Below are 27,698 nucleotides of genomic sequence, written 5' to 3'. Positions count from 1 at the left end.
CAGTTCATTGGCCCCCATCCAGCCCATCACAGCCTCCAGGCACTGGTCCAGCACCTTCACCACCCCAGCTGATACCGATGATAAGGAGAAGTAGAGCAGAGTATCATCAGCAAACCCCTAATGACCTCACCCAGCGGCTTCATAAAGGTGTTGAACAGTATGGGGGATAGAATAGAGCCCTGTGGCACTCCACAGCTTAATAGCCATGGAGTGGAACAGGAATCCCCCAATAGTACCACTCTCTGGAATTGGCCCTACAAGTAGGAGCAGAACCACTGTAACACAGTGCCCCCTACTCCTATCTTGCAGAGCCAATCTAGTAAGATACCATGATCAATGGTATCAAAAGCCGCTGAGAGATCCAGGAAGATCAACAGGGTAGCCCTCCCCACCGTCTTTCACCCCAGAGTAGGTTGTCGGTCAGAACAACCAAGGCAGTTTCAGTGCTGTGCCCTGACCTGAAACCAGACTGATTGATTGGGTGGGTCCAGATAATCAGTTTCCTCCAAGAACGTCTGAAGCTACCACACGCTTTCAAGGCAGCAGCCACCACTCCCTGACAAAGTGAGGCATTTACCACCCCCTGGACCCACCCAATCAATCCACCTCTGCTGGAATGAATTAGCCAGGGTGGGCAAGGGCCAAGCTTACATGTGGTGAGATAGACTGATCCAAGCGTCTTGTCCACATCATCAGGCTGCAACAGCTGGAACTGATCCCAGCAAACATGGCCAGATGGGGCACGGGACACCTCAGGCTCTGCGATAACTGCATCAAGTTCTGTGCGAATACCAGTAACGTTCTCCTCAAAAGGCCTAGGGAATTTATTACAGCAGATGACCGAGGGTTCCAATCCCGGTTTCTCAGAGCCCGAGCCTTGTCCCAAAAGGCTCTTCACCACTCGGAACAGTTCTGCTGGACAGCATTTTGAGATTGAAATAGAAGAGGTATTAGAAGATTTTTTTGGCAGCCTCGCTGCCGCATAATAGGCACAATGAAGAGTCTTTGCTATTCTTCGATCGTACTTGCTCCAAGACCTACGTCACCTACACTCTAGCCATCATCCAGCCTGTTTCATTACCCATATATCTTCTGTAAAACAAGGTGAATTGCAGGCTCCACAGCACTGGAGTGGGCGCTTGGGAACGATTGTATTGATGGCCTTTCCCAACTCACCGTTCCGTAGCGAGACCAAGGCCTCAACTGAATCACCAGCCCTGTCAGCCGGAAAATCCCCCAGAGCATTCAGGAATTCTTTGGATTCCATAAGTCTCTGGGGGTGGACCATCTTAATTGGTCCCCCACCCCTGCAGGGAGGCTCTGCTACCAGCAAACCAAATTTCACAAGGAAATGATCTGTCCATGACAATGGGGTTGTTGAAAGCCCCCCCCCCCCAAACCAGATCACCCCCATCAGACCAACAGTAGAAAAAACAGGTCTAGGGTATGTCCTGCCACATGGGTTGGGCCAATGATGAACTGAGGCAGTCCCACTGTTGTCATGGTAGCCATGAAGTCCTGAGCAGGCCCTGTCAGGACAGCCTCAGCATGGATATTGGTCCCCCAAAACCACAGTCCTAGGGTTCTCCAACACCACCTCCGAGACCACCCCAGCAGGGAAACTGCTGAGCAGTGGAGTGTGCGATACACCAGCAGCATACTTGTTCTGTCTCTTTGGCCCAGTGCAAGGTACAAACTCTCAAAACTGGTACTAGGATGGATGGGCTTCTTTGTGAGGAAGATGGAATCCTTGTGGATGATGACAACTCCTCCCCCGCCCCCGCCCCTCCAATCTCGGCTGATGCTGCACAGAGTATTCAGGTGGACAGAGCTGAGGCAGATCCACTCCACCCAGCTCATTCACCCAGTCTCAGTAATGCACACCAGGTCATCCCTTTCATCCACAATGAAGTCATTGATAGTGTTTGTTTTATTATTCAGAAGCAGCACCAGCAGATCAGAGGGTGGGCTGATAGGGCAACCTGGATCTTGAGATATGGGGGAAGGACCGAAAGTTGGGGCTGATTTCAAACATCTGTCCCGCCTTTCCCTGACCTGGCATGTCTAACCCCCAATGCCATACCTCCCTCTGCCCAAGATTACATCAAAAGGGCACCCCGTTCCTCCCCCCTCTCCTGGGATTCGCCTGCGCATGTAGACAAACAAAACAAAAGCCGGTACAGGCAGGCAGGCAAACCAGGTCAGTAACAGAGTGAAGTGCCAACCAAAAATAGGAACAGGCCCAGTATACCTCCCTCCTCAAGCAACTTTCAACAATTGTACAATCACACGAGGCTGTTGTCCAGACCATGGCCAGTCTCTCATCCTAGCCAATCGCCCCTACCCCTCAGCTCTCACCTGAGGGATGGTTGCATCTCAGCCACACCAGCTGTACTACACTCCCACCCTAGGATAGCTCATACACCCAAAACATTCACACACAGTTGCCTGAGAAGGGGGAAAGGCCCTTGCCCGTGTCCCTCCCCCCACCAGGTGGCGGAGCCGCCACCCCAGCTTATGTATCCCCTTCCAAGCAGGTGGAGAGTGTCAGCAATGGCTCAGTACCTAGAGCGCCTGGTCCTGTAGGGAGCAACAGTTCGCCAGGTAGAAGTCCAGGGCTGAGGTAGTGGTGGTGGCAGCAGCCACAGGCTCCCCCTCTCCTGGATGATGGCCTCTCTTTCCCTGCAGGCACTGGCTCTAAGTAGACAAGGGTCAGTGCTGACAGTAGTTTAATAATATGCAAGACTGACTTAGGGCACAATCCTATCAGGAAGCCTGTCAGCCTCTATACTTGGAGGCTGATGGGCATCCTATGCGGAGCAAGACGAGCATGGAGGTGCTATATAAATAAATAATAATAATAATAATAATTTTTGCTAGGTGGACTTTTTCAGGTAAATTAACTTGTGGTGGGCTGTTGTGATGTGCAGTCAGGCTCACTGAGCACTGCATCCCAATTAGTTGATTAAAACTGAATGGCCAATGTCTCCTCTTTGACCACGGGGAGTTCCTGTGCCTTTGAGATGCCCTCTCATATAAAGGTTCTTTGATTGCTCCCATCTAGTAAAGCTTGTACAGTGCTGTATAGCCTTGGGCCTGTGTAGCCTTGGGTCTGTGTAGCCTTAGGCCTGTCTCGCATGGGGTTACTGAAGACATTCATACATGCATATAAACGTTATTATATGTAGACATAGGTCTTTACAATGTTTAAAAATGCTAAAAAGAGACCTTTCCCAATACATAACTTTTATTTAAATAAAAATTATTAAATATGCAACAAAGCTGGTAAGAACAAACCATGTTTGACCTCCACTAAGAAGGTTGACTACTAAAATCTAACAAGATAAGATTTATAATACTGTATTTCTTCAATTCTAAGACACACTTCCCCCCCCCCCATATAAACATCTCTAAAAACGGGGTGCGTCTTAGAATCGTGGGTGTGCCTTAGGGTTTTTTTTCTGTTGGTGGTACTGAAATTAGTGTGCATGTTACAATCGATGGCGCCTTACAATCGAAGAAATACAGTATATCATATTTCTTGACGTGGCTAGACTGCAGTTTCTTAATTGTAAAAGCAAATTGAACTACTGAGTATGTGATAAGTAGATAGTTATCAGCGAGTTCTGTTATTACTTCCTGAGGTATTCAAACCGAATACAACTGGTTAACAGATGACAAAAAATTACCTCTAGGATCCACATACAAAGGAAAGAAGAGGAAGTAATTAATTATATCTTCATTCTGATTACAACCAAATATACATTTCTATTTTGTGACTGGAATTCCTAGATATCACCCATCACAGTATACCAAGGGCATCAACTGGAACCTAAGTTCTGTAAAAGCCTTTCGAAGTTATGTAAAGGTCAATACTTCAAAGTAATGTGATCTTGCATGATTGACATTAAGTTGGGGGTAGCATGTAGAAAATCATGCATCAGCAATAACTGCCCTATCCTGAGTAGCATCGTTAGCAAAAATTGAATTCTTAAGTGCATGTGGTCCGAGGCTTAAATATTTTTCCATAGAAAGCTTATGAATCTTTAGCGTCTTTTGGCAATTCTGAATTCAGCCACCAGACCTGAATTGCTTAAACCAACAAAGCTTGGTAATTGAGTGGTCCTCCATTCCATTTAATCTTACCAATATCTGGCCAACGAGACCACATCACGCCAGTCGTTCTCCACCATCACTGACTGCCAGTCCAGGTCCGGGCCCGATTCAAAGTGCTGGTATTAACATTCAAAGCCCTAAAAGGCTTGGGGCCAGGCTACCTGAAGGAATGCTTCCTCCCATATGTACCTGCCTGGACCCTAAAATCATCCTCAGGGGTCCTCCTCCGTGAGCCCCTGCCAAAGGAAGTGAGGCGGAAGGCCTTCTCTGCTGTGGCACCCCAGCTGTGGAAAGAGCTCCCTAGAGAGGTTTGTCTGACACGTAGGCTATACTCTTTTCAATGCCAGGTGAAGAACTTTTTATTTCGCAGTATTTTAACAGTTTGTCATCTTAGTTTTTTTAAAACTTCGCTGTTTTAAATCTGTATTTAAATCTATATTAATCTCTGCATTGCTGCTCAGTTTTATCCTGCTGGTGCTTTTATATTTATACTGTGTTTTTATACTGTTGTTTTATACTTTGAATTGTCTTCATGGTTTTAATTTTGGTGAACTGCCCAGAGAGCTTTGGCTATTGGGCAGTATAGAAATGCAATAAGTAAATAAGACAAATATTTCTCTCTGTTATTGATGGAAAACCTAATTCAGCTCTCAGATGGGCTGATGGGGTCCCAGGGGGAAAGCCCCATTACCTGCCTCATACATCTATTTTGTTGGAATCCCAACTTGTGCTTAGCCACTTCTCCCCAGATTTCTGCCCTGTATAGTATTTTGGGTATAATTTTAATAGCAAAGACCTTAAGGGCAGGATTAATTTAGTTTGCCTTTCAGTGAACTATCACCACCTTTGGCGGTAACTCTCTTCGGAGGAATCTCATGGATTCTGGTACCATGCATTCATCTGTGGCACCCTTGTTGTGGGTGAATTCTAGTGCTATGTCTTCAGGGATCATCTTCACCACTATTGGGCACAAAAGAGTGCCATGGGTATCTGATCCAACTCACATAGCTTCCAACTTCACATGCATCATGCAACTGCTTTAATGTGGTGATGTCAGTTGATCTTTTAACTACGTTCAGGCTTAACAGTTTGTTTACATGGGGATTGATAAGTAAGACTTCCTCTCAAATCTGTCCTTCAAAATCTTCAGTGCTGCCTCATAATTTGCTTCTGATATTGGGAATCTTACCACTGCATTGGCCTCTGACCCAAACAGTTTCAGATTGGCTCCAAAATCCTTGCTAGCAGCTTTTTTGATATCTATATAGTCCCTCAAACATCAGTTGAGGGACCTCTCTTATTCCTGAAGAGTATCTGCCTTTTCAGAAGTTGCTCTTGTCACATAAATCTTCCATGTGATGATATGATTCTTATAATTCTGTGCTGCTGCCTCCTCTTTGAGTCATCCAGCTCAGTTATAACCAGTGCCCTGATCAAGCTCATCTAGGATCTTTTCTTTTGCTGTGAGCTGATGTAAATTTGCTTCAAAAAAGTATATATCTGCATCAGTTTTTTTCAATCCCATTGTATTTTTTTGCATAATTACTTGTCAGTGTTCTAATTGTAGCCTATTTGCATTTTTGAGTTTCTCAGAGGCCTCAGCCATTCTGTTCCTGACTTTAGATTGCACCATGTTCTTCCCCATTTTCAGCATCAAAATGTTGCAGACCAGATCCCAGCAAAACAGCTTATCTGAAAATGAGGACTGGGCTTTTCTTCTTCTTTTTCTTCTTTTATATCAAATTTAAACAAAGTATATGTTTCTGATGATACAGTTGACAGAGAGAAGGCCTAACTACTAATAAAAATCATCATATTACTTTCTGTTTCACTTTTCTAAGAAAAACATTAACCCTTTATAGTTTGTAAGATTTGGAGAAAGTGGATAGATCAACGTTTTTCTCCCTCTCTCATAGTACTAAACCCTGGGGTCATCCAATGCAGAGAAATGGTAAAAGGTTCAAGATAGACTATAAGAACACCTTTTTTTACACCGTGCGTAATTAAAGTATGGAATTTGCTACTATCAGATGTTGTGATGGCCGCCAAAATAGAAACTTGTGTAGGATAGGGCTATCAATGGCTACTAGTCATAATGGCTATATATTACTTCCAGTGCAGAAGGCAGTATGCCTGTGACGCCAGTTGCTCGGGAACTTGAGTAGAAGGTTGCCATTGCATTCATGTCCTGCTGGTGGGCTTCCCATGGGCATTTATCTGGTCAGTCATGGTAGGAGCAGAATACTGGACTAGGTAGGCATTTGGTGTGTGCTCCAGCAGGGTTGTTCTTACATTTGCTTCAGGGGGCTAAAAGTGCAACACTATGAGTTTTGATATAGGAGGGGCCCCCATGTTGTGATCTCTTCTGCATCTCTGTTTGTATAGACTGTTTTCCCTGTTTCTTTTTCTTTTCTTTTTGGGAGTAGAACTGTTTCACTTGGGTTTTATTTGTAAAAGTTTAGTGAGATTTTCAATTCTAGAGCTTGTTAGTTAGGTAATAATCAAAGGACAGCTTGCACTGATGGAGAATGTGTGCTGTAATTTGCTGGTAATCTGCAAATTTCTAATTCATACAATTTTCTGTTCCTTTCATTACACTGGAGAGCCTCATGTGGTGCAGAGTGGTAAGTGGCAGTTACTGCAGCCGAAACTCTCCCCACGGCCTGAGTTCGAACCCAGCGGAAGCTGGTTCTCAGGCAGCCGGCTCAGGTCGACTCAGCCTTCCATCCTTCCGAGGTTGGCAAAATGAGTACCCAGCTAGCTGGGGGAAAGGTAACGGCGACTGGGGAAGGCAGTGGCAAACCACCCCGCTACAAAGTCTGCCAAGAAAACATCAGCGAAAGCAGGCATCCCTCTAGGAGTCAGCAATGACTCAAGTGCTTGCACGAGAGGTTCCTTTCCTTTTCCTCTTCATTACACTGCTGTATGATATACAAGCAATTGAGATATACTACTGTACATGTCAGTAAAAGTATTTTCAGAAAGTAGGCGGCTGCCTCATTTATCTGTGTCAGTGACTGTCAAGATTACAGGTCAATTCCAGTTGAAGGAAATATTAACCAAGCATGAGCTCAACACCATGGCCAAAAATCACTTCTTCATGTTTGGGGTCTGTTCTGTGCCAAAATAGTAATGTTTGAACCTGCCTAGTCATGTGGGAAGGAAGGGTTGTATGGCACATACTTGCACATCATAGGATTGATTCTTGGCAATAGCACACACTACTGCAGAATTGACCCTAAGACATGTTCTAGGAGAGTTTATGTATGTACTGAATAATTGGATTAGCATGTAGTTTGTATGTAATTAATTGCCTTTCTTTGCTTTTTATCTGCAGGTTTGGCCTGAAGTAACAAATCCTGAAAAGTTTGTATATGAGGATGTTGCTATAGCGGCATATCTATTGGTAGGTAGTGGTTAGAAACCAACTTAACAGAGTACCTGTAAAATGTATCTACCTGTAAAAAAAATGTTTTTTTAAAACTAAGTGCTTGTAAATGACTATGATTGAGGATTGTGAGTGGATCTTGTGGTAAAGGCACATCAAAACCTCCTTGGTCCATTGACTCCATCAGAGACACAGCAGCCAGAAATAGTTTTTAATTCAAAAGTTTAATAAAAAAAACTCTCCTTGTTACAACACTGGTAATCTCCAAAAAGAACATAAAACAACTGAGGAAGAGCTCATTGGTTAGGAGAATTCTCTCCACCTTCACCTATGGCATGGACTGACATCGGGCAGGTAAATAATCCACAGTTTGTCTCTTCCAAATGCACGAAGAGACCACAGCTGCAAAATCCTTCTCTGGTGTTTCTCCCTGGTACATTTCCTTGGAAAACAACTCTTCCAGCCTTGGGCAGTTAAGTCCATTGAAGCCTTTTGGGAGCTTGCTATTCAAGGGGCAATATTAGGAGAAGGGTGAGTCTCTTCTGTCCCCAATAAGATAAGCAGATCCTGACAGGCGTATCGAGAAGCTGAGGTTGGCATTTTCCTTGTAAAAAGCTGTTCCTCTCTTCTGTCTTGCCTCTTTCTCTGCTTGGGTCTCTGTTCGTCTCCCTTTCTCTCCTCCCCACCTCTCTCCTTTCCCCCTTTTTTATCCAGTGCCGGCTGGCCTGTTTTTCCTGCCATCATTCTCTTTACCCCCTCCCTCTTCCAGATTAATCCCATCACAGCGATAGCGATCCACACAAGCCTTGAGCATATATGGGCTGGCTAGGATTGCTGTTCATTTGTGCTGCCGCCGCTTGCAACTGCCCCAGTGTAGCTGACCTCACTGAACCCAATGTTTGGAAGGGTGCTGGACACCCTGGCAATGCAGTGGTGGGTCTGACAGGTGCCAGGTAAGAGACAGTGACCCTTGCTGATCTCTCACAAGAATAAAATGGAATTTTGCCAAAAATGAAAGCTTAATGCTATTCAGAATTTAACTTAAAATGCACATTTTGAGCCCAATTCTGTGAAATACAGAGTAATAGTCTCAGCCAGGTACTGCCTTCAGATTCAAGGGATGACTGATAATGATGGATTAGCTTTTGGTCTTAAAAGACTGTATTTACCACGATTTTATTTCAGTATAAGACAGAAGCGCTAAGCTCATTTAACAGGAGAGAAGAGGAATCCCTATATACAATGGGTTCGGCATCTGCAGAACCTTGTTTGGAATGTTCTAGAGCAGATCAAATAAGGAATCGAACCGTGGCCCTCACTAGAGAGGGTATTTTATAGTTCCAGTCTCACAACTGATAATTCCCTGCACCACACTTCTATTGGAACTGGGACCAGGACATCACCTCTTGATCCAAGGTGCAAATGTGGCTTATATGGATGTAGGCATTTCCTGAGGGATGCTGATCCCATAATTTTGAATTGTGTCTAGGTGCTAATTGGAAAACAGTGAAAACTACATAATACTGGTATTATGTGTTCTGGTAGTTTGCAAGCAACAAAAACCAAGCAGCTGTTGTAGCTTGATGGGTGTCTTCTGTGATATCATTGGACCAAGGGTGGATCGTCACATGGTAATTCAGAAGGGTGTGCCTGTGGTACTTAACGGTCATAACACACAAACCTTGTAAATCATGATCAGAAGGGAGCTTAAAATTGACTTTTAATTTGTTACCATTTACAACTCAAGCCTTGTCCATTGTCTCACTTGCATTCACAGTAAGTTTTATCTTCTTAACGGTTCCGTAGTAGCTGCCTAAAATCTTCGGCATTACAATGATGTTTGAGTCATTGTTAAGAAAGCCCATACTTCATCTAATTGGAGACGGTTTTCTTACTATGTCCCCCAAAGCCTAAAACTGAACCAGCTTCTGTGTAAAGCAGTATTATTGCCTAAGTTCTAGCAGTGACCCATGAGGGGTTAACGTGTCCTGGGGAGGCCATTCTCATTTCCTATGGGGGTTAAATTACCCACCCTTGTAACCCACATTCTGCAGTAGCAGCAAAGGGCCCCACGGTGGCTTACTGTATCTTGTGGGGAGTACATGAGGGTAACATGGACCTACCGTGTGGACAGGTGCCCGGAGCAGCTGAAACCACCACCTCTGCTCTGCAGATCCCTATAGCTGAGATCTGCCTAGCAACAGATGTTGCAACTGCCAGGATTCCTATTCCACTGTGGAGGCTGCTGGAATGCACAGCTGCCAGGCTGGGAGGACTCCAGGGTGTGTGTGCCTCGGGGAGGGTAGGTAACTGTGCTACATGGCGTGGTTGCGTACCTGGGAGGGGGCACGGTCTATTGTTTCCCTAACTCTCTCCACAGCATGGCTCCTGTGCCGCCATTACCCCCATGTCATCCAAACATGCCCAATACCTTGCAGTTAAGAATTGCACTGTTTGGGGCTGTTCACACAACATGCTAACCCACACTCAGTGGTTGAGTGTGGTTTGTTTTGAACTGTGGGTTAGTGTGTTGTCTGAGCATGGCACATTTACCACAGTGTGGGTTATTGTGTTGTCTGAACACAGCTAGGGTGGCTTGTTAACCATGCTGTGTAGCTTGCTAAGCATTCTGAACAACCCAACAACAAACCATGGGTTCTCAAGGTGACTTGTTCAAGAAAAATAAGCTGTATTGCATGGTTAACAAGCTACCCTGGCTGTGTTCAGATAACATGATGACCCATAGTTCAAAACAACCCACACTCAACCACTGAGTGTGCAATAGTATGTTAAGTCCAGCATTCTATTCACACGGTGGCCAACTATTTATTTATTGCACTTTAAAAAGTTGAACAAAATCCTGTAGAAGTTTAAATTTAACTGAGATCTAATCTGTTTTTCATGTTTGATTAAAAAATGGATTTTTGGGGGGCTCAAACTATCCCTATTTCGACACCAAAAACAACATTTCTGGGAGTTCTGTTAAGGGGAAATTATGTTAAAGTTGCTGTCTGGCCACTTTGCATGTCTCTCCTACCCTTTTCTTCCTGTCTGAGTACAGCATCCTCCTCTACTGCAATATTTCGGACTGATGACAACTCTTTTTCCTGGAAAAATGAGGACAGCTGAAAGAGGTTTTGCGTACAGTTAAAAATGGATACTAGTTTAAAGAACATTTCAAGTTAGTTTTTCTGCGTTGGTTCTGAAGCAGCTGAGCTCAGTACCTTATTCTAAGGCTGATTCAACTCAGTGGGACTTACTTCTGTGTAGGCATGTATAGGATTACAACATAAAAGATTTCTTCTCTGGAATTGACATACAATTGCTTGAGTGACTAGGAAAGACAAATACATTTAAAACTATAAACTTTATATTTTATATTTTCTTAGTTTGTAAAGGAAGTTTGTTGCAGTGCTAATTTAGCTGAGTCCGTGCTGCTTACCTTAAATTCTATGGAACATGAAGATGGACATTTCCTTAGCATCCTTCATGTGCCTTTGCGTGTAGTCCTCTATGCCTTGGGGCTTCCCTGGGTGCTGGAATTCTGATTGTGCAGGGTTCAAGGATCCAGGGTAGCCCCCATGTTAGCAAAGGTTTCCCTGCCTCAGATGTCCACACTCCTCTATGTGCAGGGCCTGTAAGAGCTGCACGGGGACAGAGCTAAAGGTGTGACCCCACACCTCCTTTCCTCATGCTTTACCCCTTCGCACAAGCAATATGTGAAGCAGCTCATGTCAAAGTGGAATGTGGCCAAATACCCCAATGGCAAGCTGTAATTGATTTCTGTAAATCAATATTGATGCCTTTTCTCATTTCCCACTAATTTGTCTTTTACCGTTCCTAACATTTGGGTTTTGTCTTCTCTTAGATCCTTTGGGAAGATGAAAGAGCTGAGAGAGGATTATCTAAGAAGCAGTCTTTTGTGGATCTTGGTTGTGGAAATGGTCTCCTAGTTCATATATTAAGCAACGAAGGGGTAAATAACTTGCATTGAGGGAAAACAAACTGCATCAATTTTTCACAGACTTCCACTCTGTTAAACAAAATAGGATCATACTGCGTTGCTGTTCCTGCCAATCCTATTCCTCTCTGCTTTCATAGAATCATAGAATCATAGAATAGCAGAGTTGGAAGGGGCCTACAAGGCCATCGAGTCCAACCCCCTGCTCAATGCAGGAATCCACCCCAAAGCATCCCTGACAGATGGTTGTCCAGCTGCCTCTTGAAGGCCTCTAGTGTGGGACAGCCCACAACCTCCCTAGGTAGCTGATTCCATTGTCGCACTGCTCTAACAGTCAGGAAGTTTTTCCTGATGTCCAGCCGGAATCTGGCTTTCTTTAACTTGAGCCCGTTATTCCGTGTCCTGCACTCTGGGAGGATCGAGAAGAGATCCTGGCCCTCCTCTGTGTGACAACCTTTTAAGTATTTGAAGACTGCTATCATGTCTCCCCTCAATCTTCTCTTCTCCAGGCTAAACATGCCCAGTTCTTTCAGTCTCTCTTCATAGGGCTTTGTTTCTAGACCTCTGATCATCCTGGTTGCCCTCTTCTGAACACGCTCCAGCTTGTCTGCGTCCTTCTTGAATTGTGGAGCCCAGAACTGGACGCAATACTCTAGATGAGGCCTAACCAGGGCCGAATAGAGAGGAACCAGTACCTCACGTGATTTGGAAGCTATACTTCTATTAATGCAGCCCAAAATAGCATTTGCCTTTCTTGCAGCCATATCGCACTGTTGGCTCATATTCAGCTTGTGATCTACAACAATTCCAAGATCTTTCTCGTTTGTAGTATTGCTGAGCCAAGTGTCCCCCATCTTGTAACTGTGCATTTGGTTTCTATTCCCTAAATGTAGAACTTGGCATTTATCCCTATTAAATTTCATTCTGTTGTTTTCAGCCCAGCACTCCAGCCTATCAAGATCACTTTGAAGTTTGTTTCTGTCTTCCAGGGTATTAGCTATCCCACCCAATTTTGTGTCATCTGCAAATTTGATCAGCGTTCCCTGCACCTCCTCGTCCAAATCATTAATAAAAATGTTGAAAAGCACTGGGCCCAGGACTGAGCCCTGCGGCACCCCACTCGTTGCCTCTCCCCAGTTTGAGAAGGTTCCATTGATAAGTACTCTTTGAGTCCGATTCTGTAGCCAACTGTGGATCCACCTAATAGTTGTTCCATCTAGCCCACTTTTAGCTAGTTTGTTAATCAGAATGTCATGTGGTACTTTGTCAAAAGCTTTGCTGAAGTCAAGATATATGACGTCCACAGCATTCCCACAGTCCACAAGGGAGGTTATCCTATCAAAAAATGAGATCAAATTAGTCTGACAGGATTTGTTCCTGACAAATCCATGTTGGCTTCTAGTAATCACTGCATTGATTTCAAGGTGTTTACAGATTGACTTCTTTATAATCTGCTCCAGAATTTTCCCAGGGATGGATGTCAGACTGACTGGTCTGTAGTTCCCAGGTTCCTCCTTTTTGCCCTTTTTGAAGATAGGGACAACGTTAGCCCTCCTCCAGTCATCCGGCACCTCACCCGTCTTCCATGATTTTGCAAAGATAATAGACAAAGGTTCTGAGAGTTCTTCCGCTAGCTCCTTCATTACTCTTGGATGCAGTTCATCGGGCCCTGGAGATTTGAACTCATTCAAGGAAATTAGGTGTTCTTTGACCATTTGTTTATCAATCTCAAACTGCTTTCTTCGCTCCCTGTTTCTTCCTGTCTGACCATTGTGACCTTTCCTTCATTTCTACAGTCCCAGGGAAACTGGCAGTCAAACAGAGTAGTGTTCCTCCCAAGGAAGGGGAAAGAAAGCTCCATATTGGCCAATGGCTAGGGTTAGGGTGGAATTCCTCCTGGGCTAGAGGGGTACAAACCCCAGTTGCCCTTATAGTCATCTGGCTGATGGACAAGCCAGAGTGTGCTTCAATCTGTTTATTTTTAAAAGTATATTTTTGTATATTATTGTGTGGTCTTTTATGTTGTATACTGCTATAGAACTCTTGTGGCAGAACACCAGCTTACAGACTATATTATCTTAGAGGAAGATTTGGCTGGCTGGAAGGGACTCTGCACAGAAGCAAAGATGTGCTACAACTTTTTCTTGCTGTTTCCATTTATACATATTTACCACTTGTTAAGCATGTATTTTGGGACGAGGGGTGAGGGCGTCCAGGTAGATATTATACTATTTTACACACTGGCACGAGTCCTGCCATCATCTCCCACCTTCAAAATTGAGCGTTGGTTGTGCTCTGCAAGAGTTCACAGGAAGTGCGGTGGTATTCTGTCAATTGTTTGTATCACTTTTGGGAAGAGAGATGTTGTAAGTTATATGAATATCATTTGCTAATTCATACATGAAATCTTTCAGCATCCAGGCAAAGGGATTGATGTCAGGAGAAGAAAAATATGGGACATGTATGGCCCACAGACAGCCTTGGAGGTATTGTTAGAATGTGTGTTTTCTGAATGGTGTCTTTACCAACCGTTCTTTGCTCAGACCTGCTTTTTACAAACACAGTCCTTGAAACAATTTTAACGCAAAATAATAACTATCTGTATACAAAGCAAATAAAAATGCAGTATTTCTCTATTCATGCATAGGATTAAGTTGAAATCGTTAATACTTTCAGAAAAATTACAAGCAATGTCCTTTTGTCCTGTACTGTCTTTGTTAAAGTGGGAAATTGCATCCATAAAGTTGGAGGTTAGATCCAAACTTTGCTTCCTGTGAACAGCAGAGTTCCTTCTGTCCACATAAGGCTTTTGATCCGGCTGAGAGATCCCATTGCCAGAAGGGGAGGAAGCAGTGTCTGCTGATTCCTATTTCCCCCGATGCTGCCTGCCATCCTGTGCTGGAAGGTCCCCTAAACCTCCGGAGCAATTTCCAGAGGGTGCAAGGGACTGACTGCAGGGGGAAGAGAGAATCTGTAAACTCCACCTTTCCCTGCTTCTGCCAGCAAGACTGAAGTTTGGATCCAAGCCTGCATGTTTGCTTATATTGTGATCTTGCTTTATGTCAAAGATCTCAAATTGATTAACAAATTGATTAACAGAAGGCAGAATTGGCGAAACCGCAGCCTTGCTGAGTTAGCCTGCGTTTAACCCTTCATAGCATTTTAACAATCGCCAGATCATGTTGATAGTTTATTTGAGAAAGTGCCATCCAGTTGTGGCTTTGCTGTATTGTGCAGGGGGGAGATTGAAATGAACAGAAGGCAAGAAGGGGTTGTTGTTTTTTACCCCTCCTCAGTGGAGAGGAAACTTGGAGAGTGCCCCTCAAGCAGAAGAGCAGTTTCCAAATGTATTATACCAATAAGCTTGAAAGCAAGTTGGACAGCAATGATGTTCGTATAAATTACACAAGGAAATGTGGAGTTCTGTATAAAGCAACTCGTGGCACTAATTGGATATTATGTTTAAAAGAGCCTCAATTTTGTCATCATACTTTTTTTTTTAAAAAAAGGAAATTCCTTATTATACCAAATGCATAAAGAATGGACACAAAGATGTGAGTTGCCTTCAGATTAAAGTAGGAATGGAGGATATTCACTAGGCACATTGTTTTAACTGTTTTAATAGTTTTACTGCTTTTAAATTATGTATTTTTTAACTTGGTTTATGGTTCACTTTGTTTTTAGCTGTGTATATTTACTGTTTTTATACTGTATGCTTTTATCTGTACGCCGCCCTGAGATCTTATTGACATAGGGCAGGATATAAATGTTTTAAATAAATAAATAAATATAAAACACACACCTGGATTTCACACTGGGGTGCCCAAAAGGTTTTTTTTTTTTTAATCTTAATGGTTCAGTGCCAAAGCTTGTGCTGTAATTTAATTTCTCCAGAGGGAAAAATATCCCTTTGAGTCTTCAACGTACCTCTTTTTTATAATTAAAATAGATTTGAATTATTTAAAAATGTGAAAATAAACATATCATAAAAGCAATAAGAGCATAAAAAGAGCACTGCTAAATCAGACTAAATTGCCTACCTCATCAAGAATCTTTTTTACCACAGCGGTCAACGGCATGCCTATGGAAAGCCACGGAAAGTACATAGCCCTCATGACTGCTAGACATTGGTAGCCGTATTCTCCAGGAAATTAAATTTGAGCCACCTAATACAGCCATTTAGGTTGGTGGCCATCACCATATCTTGTAGAAGCAAATACAATAGTTTAAGCGTGTACTTGTGTGAAGTGTTTCCTTTTTTTTGCCTTTCCTCTACTCCCCCACTCAGCTTCATTGGATGAACCCAAATTCTAATATTACAAGAGGGGAGGGATGCTTCTATTCTGCCACTTTCTCTACACTATGCATAATTTTATAAGCCTCTGTCATGTCACCTTCTATTTGCCTTTTTTCTAAACTGATGGGTGCTTCCAAGTGGAGGCTCCTGGCTCTGGCAACCAGAAGGCATTTTGCAGCTGTTCCATCCTGTCTTCCTTAATGGGTTTTCTGTGGTAAGGAGAAAGATGGGACCAGCAGTAGGAAGACATGGGAGGAGTAGAAGCAGCCACCTGGGTCCTCTGTAAATTTCCATGAATGAGGCAGAATGATGAAGTTAAAAAGTCTCATCTGGTGGAAGCACCCTAAAATATTGCTAAAATAGTACCCTTTCCTTATAGTTACTCCAGTCCCTTGATAAGTGGTTGCCCTTTTCTACAGAATAGAAAGGTTAAAAACCAAATGGGTGTTTATTTGTTGGAAATTGGAAGTGGCTATACCCAACCACTTCACTGTCTGTATGGGGTATATGCAGGGAATGTATTCTTTTTAAAGGAACCACCACTCAGATATTGCAGTGCCTTTCGTGTTACCCCCCAGGATCCCAGTCACGGTCTAAATACTATGATTGCTGACATACACACAACTGGTGATAAATGGCAATGTATGAATAAAAATGCATAGCATGGCAATACTCAATCAATCTTTATTTACATTCAACAGACCGCCATTACAACATATAAGTACACAGACGTAATAAAGGAATACAAAATCTGTAATGGCAATACTAACTGACACTGTTTTAGAGAAATAATCAAATATGAATTATAATAGATTTCAATAGTAAAGCAAGATCAGCAGTGTCCATGGCTTAGTGTGTAAGCAGTTGTCTTGCTTCCTTTCAGGAAAATGCAGTTAGTCCAAACAATTTGTATCCAGATGTGGACTGGTTGATTGGAAATCATTCAGATGAACTGACACCATGGATACCTGTAATTGCAGCCAGGTACCAAACCGCAGTACTTCTTTAAATGGGAATATCTCTGATTTTAAGATGAAGTGCCAATATGGAATTATTAATTTATTTATGAACTGCCCTTCTATCATTGTACATCAGACAATTATAAATTGACCAAATAAGGATAGTATAAAAACCAGCTACTTACCAAAGAAATACATGTTACAGCAGGGGACAGGATCTGTATTTAAGGGACGCTGTTAGTAGCCTGCCTCAGTAAAGACAGTAAGAGAGTTTAGCTGAAACAGGCTCTGAGAAGCCAATGCCTGAGAAGCCAAGAAAAGTTTTGGTTTGTCAAAATCCAAACTGGAGGTCAGAGATGGCAAACTTCACTGGAGAGGGGGCTGGATTTGCCTCAGTGGCCTTGAATGCCTTTTCTCCACATGAGCTTTTCAAGCAGGAGCCCTGCAAAGGGGGTGGGGGTGGGGAGGGGAAGCAAACGGAAAAGGACTGTGAAAAGAGGCCTGACATGAATCTGCCAGTGTGTGTGTGTGTGGGGGAACTATTGAAGAAAAAGCAGTACACTGTTTTCTTCATCAGTAACTGTGGAAGATACCCATTTTTATGTGTAAATAGGGCATTGAAGGCTTAATGTACAAGATCTATACCAGATAAACTTTGAAAATTATAATAAGAAACATGGCTGAATCTCTGCAAAAAGCAACAGAATTGCTTCCTAGATTTTTTCATTTAATCCATTCTTCCTGGCATGGCAGGTGTGAACATTTATCTACAAATTGCTTGTCTAGGACGCTATTATTGATATTTCTTCTTAGAAGCAAAAGTACAAAAAATAGTCTACTATCAATATTATAAATGAATACCAGTAGCTTTTATTATCCTGTCTTCTTGTAGCACTGAGGTTTAGACCACACAGTGGTTCCCAAGTGGAAACTATGTTCAGTGATGCCCTGAGGTGGCACTACTCATGCTGAAGAGTGCTCATGTGCAGTGCTTCTCTTACAGGAATGGATTGGGGTTTTCTCCATCACTTTCTCCAAGGAGCTGACAGTGGTAGACAGAGTCCTGTCCACCTCACCGTCCCCTCCCCCCGCCCGCAATGCTCAGAGCAAGCCTGTGAAGTAGATTAGACTGAGTTGAGCATGACCGCCTCAACAATGTCATCTGGTGCAATTATTAGCTGACCTGAGAGTTTAACCTACGTCACCTAAGTTCTAGTCTGAGGCTAACCAGTATAGCATACTGACTTCTGCATCTGCTTCATACACTTCAAGTTTTTTTTTTAAAAAAAAAAGTTTGTGGTGAAAGTCCTCAGATTCTCTGTTATTGTTGGGAAAAGCTACCAACGGGGAGAGCTATTTTTTAAAGCAGCCTCCGCATAGTTGCTTTACATGTTACAGTTCTTAATTGCCCTTGTTTCCTGCTGGCATTTGAGGCATGAAGGTGTTATCAGGCCATGAAATCTTTGCTTGCAGTCTCTGAATTTATGTGTTCTACTCTCTGAAGATCCCAGGTGTTCGCCAGGCCTCCCCCAAAAGCATTAGTAGGCTACTAATTTAAACCCAGCCTGGAAAGCATGAGTATTTCTCTTTACTAAGGATAGGTACTTAGTAAAGTACCTAACCTATTGGTTAGGTACTCAGTAGTTTAGTAACGGACTTTGCAGACAGAATATCCCAGTTCAATCCCTGGCATCTCCAGCTAAAAGGGTCAGGTATGAACAAGACCCTCTGCCTGAGACTCTAGAGAGCTGCGGCCACAATGCTGGGCTAGAGATGGACAAATAGTCTGATCTTGCATAAAGCAGCTTCCAGTGACTGACTGTCCTGGCAGAATGGGCAAACTGGGCAAACTAGTAGAGAGATCCCAAGGAAAGGGTAGCCAGGGTCGGGGAGAGGAAACCCCGCGGCTTGAGATGGAATAAATCTGAAGGCTTGCACAAAAATGGAGCCCTTTCACCTGGAAGCCAAGTGGGCGGCCTTGACTCTCCATGGTTCAATATCTCCCCAAAAGATATGTTGAACCTGGAGCCTGAGGCAGCGCCTGGAGTAGCAGCAGTAGCTGGACTATTACTTGGGTTGGTGGTGCAGTTTGTTTTACCCATGGAGGTGGCAGGGCCATAGTTGTTCCATAAATTTGAAAATGGAAACTCTTAGTTAATATGTAATTTCTAACTTGCTTGTTTCATTCAGCACCTCTAAGACTTTGGATATAACAGCAATCTGCTTAAGAATTGAAAGCAAACATAATTTGGGTTCAGTCTGATTTTGAGAAATCCTGTGTCACTTGTGTTAAATCCAGGATGTGCAATGCTTTATAGCCTTCCATAAATACTTATAAATTCCTTCCCCCCCCCCCCCAAATTGATTCAGTGCACGCGGTTTACCTTCTCACCCTGTTGCAGGTCTTCCTATTCTTGTTGCTATTTTTTATTGCCATGCTGCTTCTTTGATTTCCATGGAAAGTACAACCGAAGGCAAAGTCAGAAGACCCAGTACAGAGAATACCTTGATTTTGTTACAGAAGTGGGATTGGTATGCGGCTTTAATGTGGAAGAAGATTGCCTTAGAATTCCTTCAACAAAAAGGGTAACTTTCATTTGCATTGTTCTAAAAACATTTTAGTTGCTTCAGTTTTGCTAAGCCAGGGCTGCAGGAGTAATAATTTTATAAAGCCAGGGCTATGCATCATACCTTGCATTCAAGGGGCGGGGGGAGTCCAGAAGACTGAAAACAATCAAGGATCTTGTAACTGATGGTGGAAAGTTTTTTTGTATTTACACTTTTCCCATTGTTGATTGCAACAATAAGGTCGGGGAGGGAAAATGCAACTGGAATGCAGAGCAGTCTGCCGGTGCTGTCAATTTAGCAATTATCTCCCACAGTCAGTAAAGAATGTCATTGGTTTCAAGACAGAATTGGGTTAAAGATAATGTAGGTTGGTTCCAGACTAAAGTGAGCCACACTTTAGCCCAGGTGAAACGAGTAGGGCAAGTTGGTTATAACAAATGTAATTAAGTGTGACTGACTTAGTCTGGATGCAATCCTGTGAATTCACAGCAGTTCTCATACACATCACAGATATAGCTTTTATATCCTCTTATATTGCATTTAACAAGACACCTCAGTGAAAGCAGTTCAGACATGCAACTTTGAGTGTCTTCCTTTGCTCAGCTGAAGCCTTTGTGAACCGCCCAGAGAGCTCCAGCTATTGGGCGGTATAGAAATGTAATAAATAAATAAATCTAGTGGTTCCCTTCTGCTTCCCTCTGGCTCTTTTGCAACCAGAGACCAAATACAAGACGTGGTTGGCTGATACTCTGGTATTTACTTTTGAAGAGGATTTAGTGGTGAGGTACTACATTTTTAATTGTTTCTCACATCTGAGCTGGGAAAAAGATCTCGCCCAGCCCCGTCTGGCTGGCACCTCTGGGTTTTGCCCTTCCCTTGCAGTTGCATGGACTCTGGTGGGTTTTGTCCCTCCTCTGTAGTTGCAGACAGCTTAAGCAGGAGTGTCAAACTCGCCACTTTGAAGTCATTTATGGTGTGCTGCACATTGTCTGATCCAGGCTGATTCCATGGAAGGTTACTGTTTCAGTGATTGTGTGGTGGAGCACATTGCCTTAGTGCAGAGTGTTAAGAGTTGGTCATTGGAAGTCATATGATTGTGTGATCTCATGAAACTGAGTCACACTATTTGGGGGTGGTATCTGCCTTCATTTAGGACAATTAATTTTCTGTTTAGTGATCAGTGTCTAAATAGCAAGAATTCTGTTAATCCTAGGTATGCTTAATTGGGATGTCCAGATCATATCTAGCAACGCAAGACACAGTACTTGATCAGCAGCGAGCACAATATATCAGGAGCCGCCAATCCTGCAGCCCAACAGCACCAGATGAGACGGACGGGCTGCACCAGAACGGCAGCCTCTCAACTGTAAGCGATGCCGCCGGCCTGGTGGCAGATGAAGTGCCTCAAAAGACAGAGGTGGGAAACGACTTAATATCTGGATTTCTGCCCAGGGGAAAAGAACAAATTAGGAACTGCACTGCTCTTCCTAGGGATTTTGTAGACAAAGTAGTTTTGAAAGTAGCAAAACTATTGTTAAGTGAAACTGAAGAGAGCCCACGTGGGAATTCAAGCACATGGAAGAGAGGAGGTGAGATTTTTGCTTCACTTCTCTGTATACAAAATTGAAATCTGCAGTAAATTAAAACTGTACTTTAGCTGTTATAGACATATTTTTCAGACTTCATCTTAAGGATCAGGTCAGGAAGCATTTTGAGTGCTGAGTTCAACATAATGCAGTCCAGCAAATTCCACAAACATCCATAGTTTTGTAAGGCCTCTTAAATAGTAGAGTCTACGGAATGCACAAGGTGCAAATCCAACAGACCATCCACATGTATTGTATTGTAAAGTCACAGTGAAGACTTGTTGTGTGTGAGGGAGGGGAAGAAATGGACACATCTTGAATAAAGTGGGGAGGGTGGCCGAGAGAGGAGCCCTCTGTGCATGGAAAAGGGAGAGGCTCTTCCTTCGATGAAGCCCTTTATTAAAAACAGACTCCCAGGCTGACCCCCGGCGTAATAGATCTTCCTGGGTGCACTTAAAGAATGGAGGACTTGGGGAGGAGCAGAAGAAGTTGGGGGATATTGCTGTGAGGAGAAAAGAGGATGGTAAGGGAACGGGGAATTTATTTTTGTAGGGGAGGAACGGGTTCTCTGCACATTGTTCCAGCAAAGATAGTGCTTAGTTTCTAAAAGGAGAGAGGCTATACTAACAGTCATGCCATATGCCCATAGTCCTGGCTTAATAATTGTAAATATGTGTGAGTAGGTAAGCTGTAGTTTTTATCAGTGTGGGCAATATATTATCACTTTTCCTCAAATATTCTAGGGCAGGGGACGGCAGAGTAGATCTCCAAATGTTTTGGACTTCAATTCTCAGAAACCCTTGCCAGCATGCTCAGTGTTGAGGAATGCTGAGAGTTCATAGACTCATAGAATCGTAGAGTTGAAAGGGGCCTATAAGGCCATAAAGTCCAACCCCTGCCCAATGAAGGGACCAACATTAAAGCATACCTGAAAGATGGCTGTCCAGCTACATCTTGAAGACCTCTAGTGTGGGAGAGCCCATGACCTCCCTAGATAACTGGTTCCGTTGTTGTACTTTTGTAACAGGAGGTATTTCCTGATGTCCAGCCAGAATCTGGCTTCCTGTAACTTGAGCCCATTATTCCATTTCCTGCACTCTAGGATGATCAGGAAGAGATCCTGGCCCTCCTCTGTATGACAACCTTTTAAGTATTTCAAGAGTGCTATCATGTCTCCACTCAGTCTTCTTTTCTCCGGGCTAAACATGCCCAGTTCTTTCAGTCTCTCCTCATAGGGCTTTGTTTCTAGACCCCTGACCTCACTGCCCTCCTCTGAATATGCTCCTGCTTGTCTGTATCCTTCTTAAAGTGTGCTGCCCAGAACTGGGCACTATTACTCAAGATGAGGCCTCACCAGTGCCAAATACAGGGGAACCAGTACCTCATGTGATTTGGAAGCTATTCTTCTATCAATGCAGCTCAGAATAGCATTTGCTTTTTTTGCAGCCACATCACATTGTTGGCTCATATTAAGCTTGTGATCTACAACAATTCCAAGATCCTTCTCGCTTGTAGTATTGCTGAGCTAAATATTCCCTATTTTGTACCTGTTCATTTGGTTTCTTTTTCCTAGGCGTAGAACTTGGCATTTATCCCTATTAAATTTATTCTGTTGTTTTCAATCCAGCGCTCCAGCCTATCAAGATCACTTTGAAGTTTGTTTCTGTCTTCCAGGGTATTAGCTATCCCACCCAATTTTGTGTCGTCTGCAAATTTGATAAGCATTCGCGGCACCTGCTCATTCAAGTCATTAATAAAAATGTTGAAGAGCACGGCCCAGGACTGAGCCCTGCGGTACCCCCACTCGTTACCTCCCCCCCAATTTGAGAAGGTACCATTGGCAAGTATGCTTTGAATCTGATTGCATAGCCAATTGTGAATCCACCTAATAACTGCTCCATCTAGTCCACTTCTAGCTAGTTTGTTAATCAGAATATCATGGGGCACTTTGTCAAAACCTTTGCTGAGGTCAAGATATATTACATCCACAGTATTCCCACAGTCCAGAAGGGAGGTTACCCAATCAAAGAATGAGATCTGGTTAGTCTGACAGGATTTGTTCTTGACAAATCCAGCCTGGCTTCTAGTAATCACTGCATTGTTTTCAAGGTGCTTACAAATTGACTTCTTTATAATCTGTTCCAAAATTTTCCCAGGGATTGATGTCAGACTAACTGGTCTGTAGTTCCCAGGTTCCTCCTTTTTGCCCTTTTTGAAGATAGGGACAACGTTAGCCCTCCTCCAGTCGTCTGGCACCTCACTCGTCTTCCATGATTTTGCAAAGATAATAGACAAAGGTTCTGAGAGTTCTTCCGCTAGCTCCTTCATTACTCTAGGATGCAGTTCATCGGGCCCTGGAGATTTGAACTCATTCAAGGAAATTAGCTGTTCTTTGACCATTTGTTTATCAATTTGAAGCTGCAATACTGTTCCTTCAGCATATTCTTCACTTTTGCCAGGTGGGTCATAGAATTGAAGTCTAAAACATCTGGAGATCTACTTTCTGTCATCTGTGTTCTAGGATTTAGCCCTACTATTGAAAAGAGGCAATAGTAAGATATCAGCTAACTGTCCAGGCTATGAGCACATATCAAGTCTATAGAGTATATCGATTAGCTGTTAAACCAGAAGCTCCAACCTAAACAGCATATACTGCGTTCAGTTGTATTACACTTGTAATGACACTGACGCATGGAAATGCATTGACCTTTTATATTGCCACTTCGTCATCATAAGGAACAATGGCATTATTACATATGCACGCTGCCCCCCCCCCACCCCCATGTGATGGATGTTTATCATAAACATGTACTGCTGACTGGCCATCTTTGTGGATTATCATAGCAGCAGTCTAAATTGGTTAACGGGATTCCTCAATAATGTCATTATTTCACTCTTCATACTGCTTATCAATAGAGATGTAAAATTTCCGGAAATTTTGAAGTCATGGAAAAAAACTGGAAATTTTCAGAAAAATTGAAATAATGCAATATTAGCACTTTTTCAGATTGAAAGTCACTTTGTTACTTTTGGAACATAAAATGTAATTATGTCCAAGTTGGTTTGGCATAAAATTATTACATTTGGTATATTAAAAGTAGTGTATTCAAACAATTATTGCAAATTTAATTTACTTCTTTTACTTTTTTTTTGTAACAAATGGAGCTACAAGCTCCTGAACTGTTAGGAACACCTGAACTGTAAGGAACCTCTTTGGTTCTGCTAGCTTATGAGGAGAAGGCAAAAAACAATTTAAAAAAACAACTGAAGGAAACCACCAACATTAGTAACAAAGAAAATTATTTATGTCTCTGCTAGTCCTCCAGTGTCAAGACATAAAGCACCCATTCCCATGAAAACAACAGAAAAATGGGGGGAGGGGGAATCCAAGATTCAATGAATATGCAGGAAATTTAATCAGACTCATTTTCTGACCTATAGCTATCAGTATTAGTTTCAGTCTCTGCTTCCATGGCATTGCTGCCCCCTAGAGGCAGAAATGCATCTTCCTCTTGCATTTGAGAGTTGTAGTCTCAGTTTGCAACCTAGGACTTGCTTGTCCTTGGTGCACAGAGATTGTAATAATCTGATACTGTATAGTTTTTAGAAATCATTTGGAGAAGTAAATATCTGAACACCTTGTCTTAAACATTTTATTCATCATGCTAAAATAAAACATCCCGTAATCCGTTTTTTCTTCATTTTTTTCAATTTTTCGGAAAAAAACCTAAAAACGCTTTGGGAAAATGGAAAAAACCTGGGTTTTTTCTGAATTTTCCCAGTTTTTTTCCAGGCCTTCACATCTCCACTTATCAATAAGACTTGTTTTGCTTGGTAAGGTTGTGATTAGCATGACATTATAGTGAATTCTTGTGGTTTTCTTCAAATTGGAAAATTTTCATCTGCCAGACTTTGGCAACTAAGTTCAGTATTACATGGTTGCGCAAACTGTGGTAACTTCTCAGCGTTGCACATCAACTTTGTCAGTGCAGCAAGTCTCCGCCCCTCCTTCCCCGCGAAATGAAACATTTCCTTAAACTTGATCCATATTAGCCTCAGCACCAGCTCTGTCCTCTTGACAAGTATATCACTTCGTAATGTCAGCATAGAAGTCGATGGTTCTGGCATGAGTCAGTATTATCAATGAGCCTTCCTGACTACGCAGGAAGATTCAAAACTCTTCTTTGTCAAATGTGGAGTATTTGTTATCATTTACACAATAGGCATTGTAATCCACAGTTGGCTGTTGAGGGAGTGTTGATATCCATTGCCATAACTTAATTTGTAAGCCAGGATGATCTGCCACCTTATTATAATTATGATGATAATTCTCATAACTATTAACATTTGACGGCTACATATTTCAAGAAAATGGTAGAAAATACATTTCTTTAAATAGTAACAGCAGCTCTAATAGTCTAATCTCTAACCTTATCTTGACTATAAATTTGTTCATAGATGGCTGATGTCCTGTTATGAGAATACAAACATTTTGTCAAAGGAGAGGCATACTTAGGCATCATTAATGCTCATTACGTGTGCTAGTCAGATAGGGTTGCACATGGCCTACTTTAGTGTCTCTTGCTTTGATCTGCTGTCTTTTGTATCTATCTGCATAGAGAACAGTAGTGGCTCGCTGTACTCAGAAGCCCCAAACCAGAAATATTGCCAAGGCCTAATAGTTATTTTACACAAATACTTTATTTTGTATAGAGAGTCTCACCTTGAGTGAAATTGCAGAACATTTAGACAAGGACACTTTAAAAACTCTGAAGAATGAATATGGAGGCCTACAGACTTTGCTTAGAAACAATCATCAAGTGTTTGAAGGTAAGGACAAGGCATGTTCAATGATAACCATTTTTCTATATGGTGAAAAATAAATGATCCTGGGATTGTATGCAACTGTGTCTCCTCACAAAAGGCCCTTTGCTCCAGTGGAGGCTTCTGTGAATGGAAGGGGAAGGAATACAATTTTCACAAATTTCCCCTTTCTCCTTCACTTCCAGTGGCCATCTCCCATACTGTGTTGTAAAGATGCAACCTTTAAGAGCAGGGAGCTTCGGCTATTGGGCGGTATTGAAATGCAATAAATTCCAGGAGAGTAAAGGGGAAATCAGCAAAAAAAGAAGAAAAAAACACCTTTTCCTTCCTTCCGTTTAAAGAAGTTCCACTGGATTGAAGAGCCTTCTGTGAATGGACGGGCATAACTGGATACAACCCTTAATCCCTAATGATTGCTTCCTGTTGGCAATAGAACAAGTGGGATATTGGATCAAATCACAACTTGGTCAAAGGCTCGCTAGATATTCTGGAGCAAGTTGCAAACATAATTGCATAATAAACATCTGTAAAATAGGAATTGCTGTATCATATATTGGGTTGTTACAAACACAAAAAGAATGAAATTGTTCCTTCATCCCAAATCCAAAGAAGAGGTTTGTTTGATCATGTCAAGAAAAAAGTAAATCAGCAAAGTACTGTTGACAACATGACTCTGAAATTTTAGCATATCATGGCTCAGTGTTGGCTCTCACCTTGAGATTCTTGCTTCAGCATCAGAAAAATATTTTTTTTAATGTTTTTTATTAAACGAACTGCATAAAACCCAAGTAGAAAGTTCAGTGAAGTATTTTATAGAAGTTTAAAGCTAGTGGGCACTGCTGAGGAAAGGTGAAAAAAGGATTTGTCTAAACAAGCAACCAGATATGGGAGGTTTTGCAGATACTGCTGCACCAGAGCAGTCTCAGCATCTGCAGCTTTCCTTTGAGGAGTTGCAGCGGTGGACTACTGCTTTGTCCCAGCCCTCCATATCCATCTACCAAACCTGGTTTGTTGTTAGGGTCAGGACCAGTGTCTCCTTTGGAAGTGTTGTGCCTAATTTTTGGCTCCCTAGCATTTGTGCTGCCTCTGGTAAGCAAGCTTGTTACTCTAGCTGTTCGTGGCACTGCACAGACCATGAAGAAAGCACAGGTTGCTTACTTGTAATGGCAGTTCTTTGAGTGCTCATTTATGCAGTTACCCAATCCGTCGTCCTACCCCGCTGTAGGTGCTGTTATGCCTGTGTTTCCCCTGATTTCTCCCTACAAGCTCCAAGGGTATTGGTTAGCCTCTGGCTGCCCATTGATTGGTTTCAAATTTTCAAAGAAAGATTCAGTCCCCGCCCCCTCCTTGGCTCCTCCTCTGGCCTGAATTCCCCAGTCTCTCTCTTCTGCCTGCTGAGGGCAGACATTGTCTTTGGAGCTTGCAAGCTGCAAGAGGAGGAACGTGGGAGAAACTCCTGACAGGGAGTAAGGTAGCCTCACACTCCAGCCGCGTGCCTGTTTTAAGAGGGACCCGGTGCTGGGGTGGATTGTTTGGATTCTCCCCCAGGCTTCCTCCATGCTGGAGCTGCCCCAGAGGCCCATCTGCCCTTATGCCACCCGCACCCCCTGGCTCAGCGGGGACCTGGAGATGGCAGCTCTTTTTCAGGGGGAAAGGCTCTTCCCCCTGCTAGGCAGGCAGGCTCTCTGGCCCACTTTTAAAGGACCAGCCCTGCCAGAGCCTCAAGACCATGCTGCTGGGGAGGGCCCTTCCTGTGGTGAGGCTTTGCTTAGGCCTTGAGCCTAGCTCAAAGCCTTGAGGGCGTTCTGATGCAGACTCGTGGCTGAAGCTGAGCAGGGTTGAGCCTTGGCAGTAACTGGATGGGCAACAACTCCTGAACTGTCTTTCCAAACAGCCAGTATAGCACAGTAGGGAAATGAACCCAGCTATGCAGTCAGAGGTTGGCAGTTTGAATTCCCTCTGGGGGAGAACCCTTCACTTGCTGCTCCAGCCCTGTATT

General features: G+C 43.0%; 1 protein-coding gene across 2 annotated transcripts in view; it reads left to right on the top strand.

Annotated features, from left to right (window-relative positions):
• The window catches only part of TRMT44 (tRNA methyltransferase 44 homolog), a 43,407-nt gene that overhangs the window by 5,465 nt on the left and 10,244 nt on the right, over window positions 1-27,698 (top strand). For both annotated transcript variants that reach the window (XM_063135956.1, XM_063135957.1), the window contains 7 exons: window positions 7,454-7,522; window positions 11,373-11,480; window positions 13,880-13,951; window positions 16,646-16,746; window positions 19,124-19,307; window positions 20,503-20,878; window positions 25,589-25,705. In XM_063135956.1, coding sequence (XP_062992026.1) covers window positions 7,454-7,522; window positions 11,373-11,480; window positions 13,880-13,951; window positions 16,646-16,746; window positions 19,124-19,307; window positions 20,503-20,878; window positions 25,589-25,705 — 1,027 coding nt within the window. The remainder of the gene's footprint in view (window positions 1-7,453; window positions 7,523-11,372; window positions 11,481-13,879; window positions 13,952-16,645; window positions 16,747-19,123; window positions 19,308-20,502; window positions 20,879-25,588; window positions 25,706-27,698) is intronic.

Source organism: Elgaria multicarinata, chromosome 10 (assembly GCF_023053635.1).
Source record: "Elgaria multicarinata webbii isolate HBS135686 ecotype San Diego chromosome 10, rElgMul1.1.pri, whole genome shotgun sequence".
In the NCBI taxonomy this organism is placed as follows: Eukaryota; Metazoa; Chordata; class Lepidosauria; order Squamata; family Anguidae; genus Elgaria; species Elgaria multicarinata.
The sequence above is the reverse complement of the archived record's forward strand: the minus strand, read 5'-3'. Positions and strand labels throughout refer to the sequence as shown.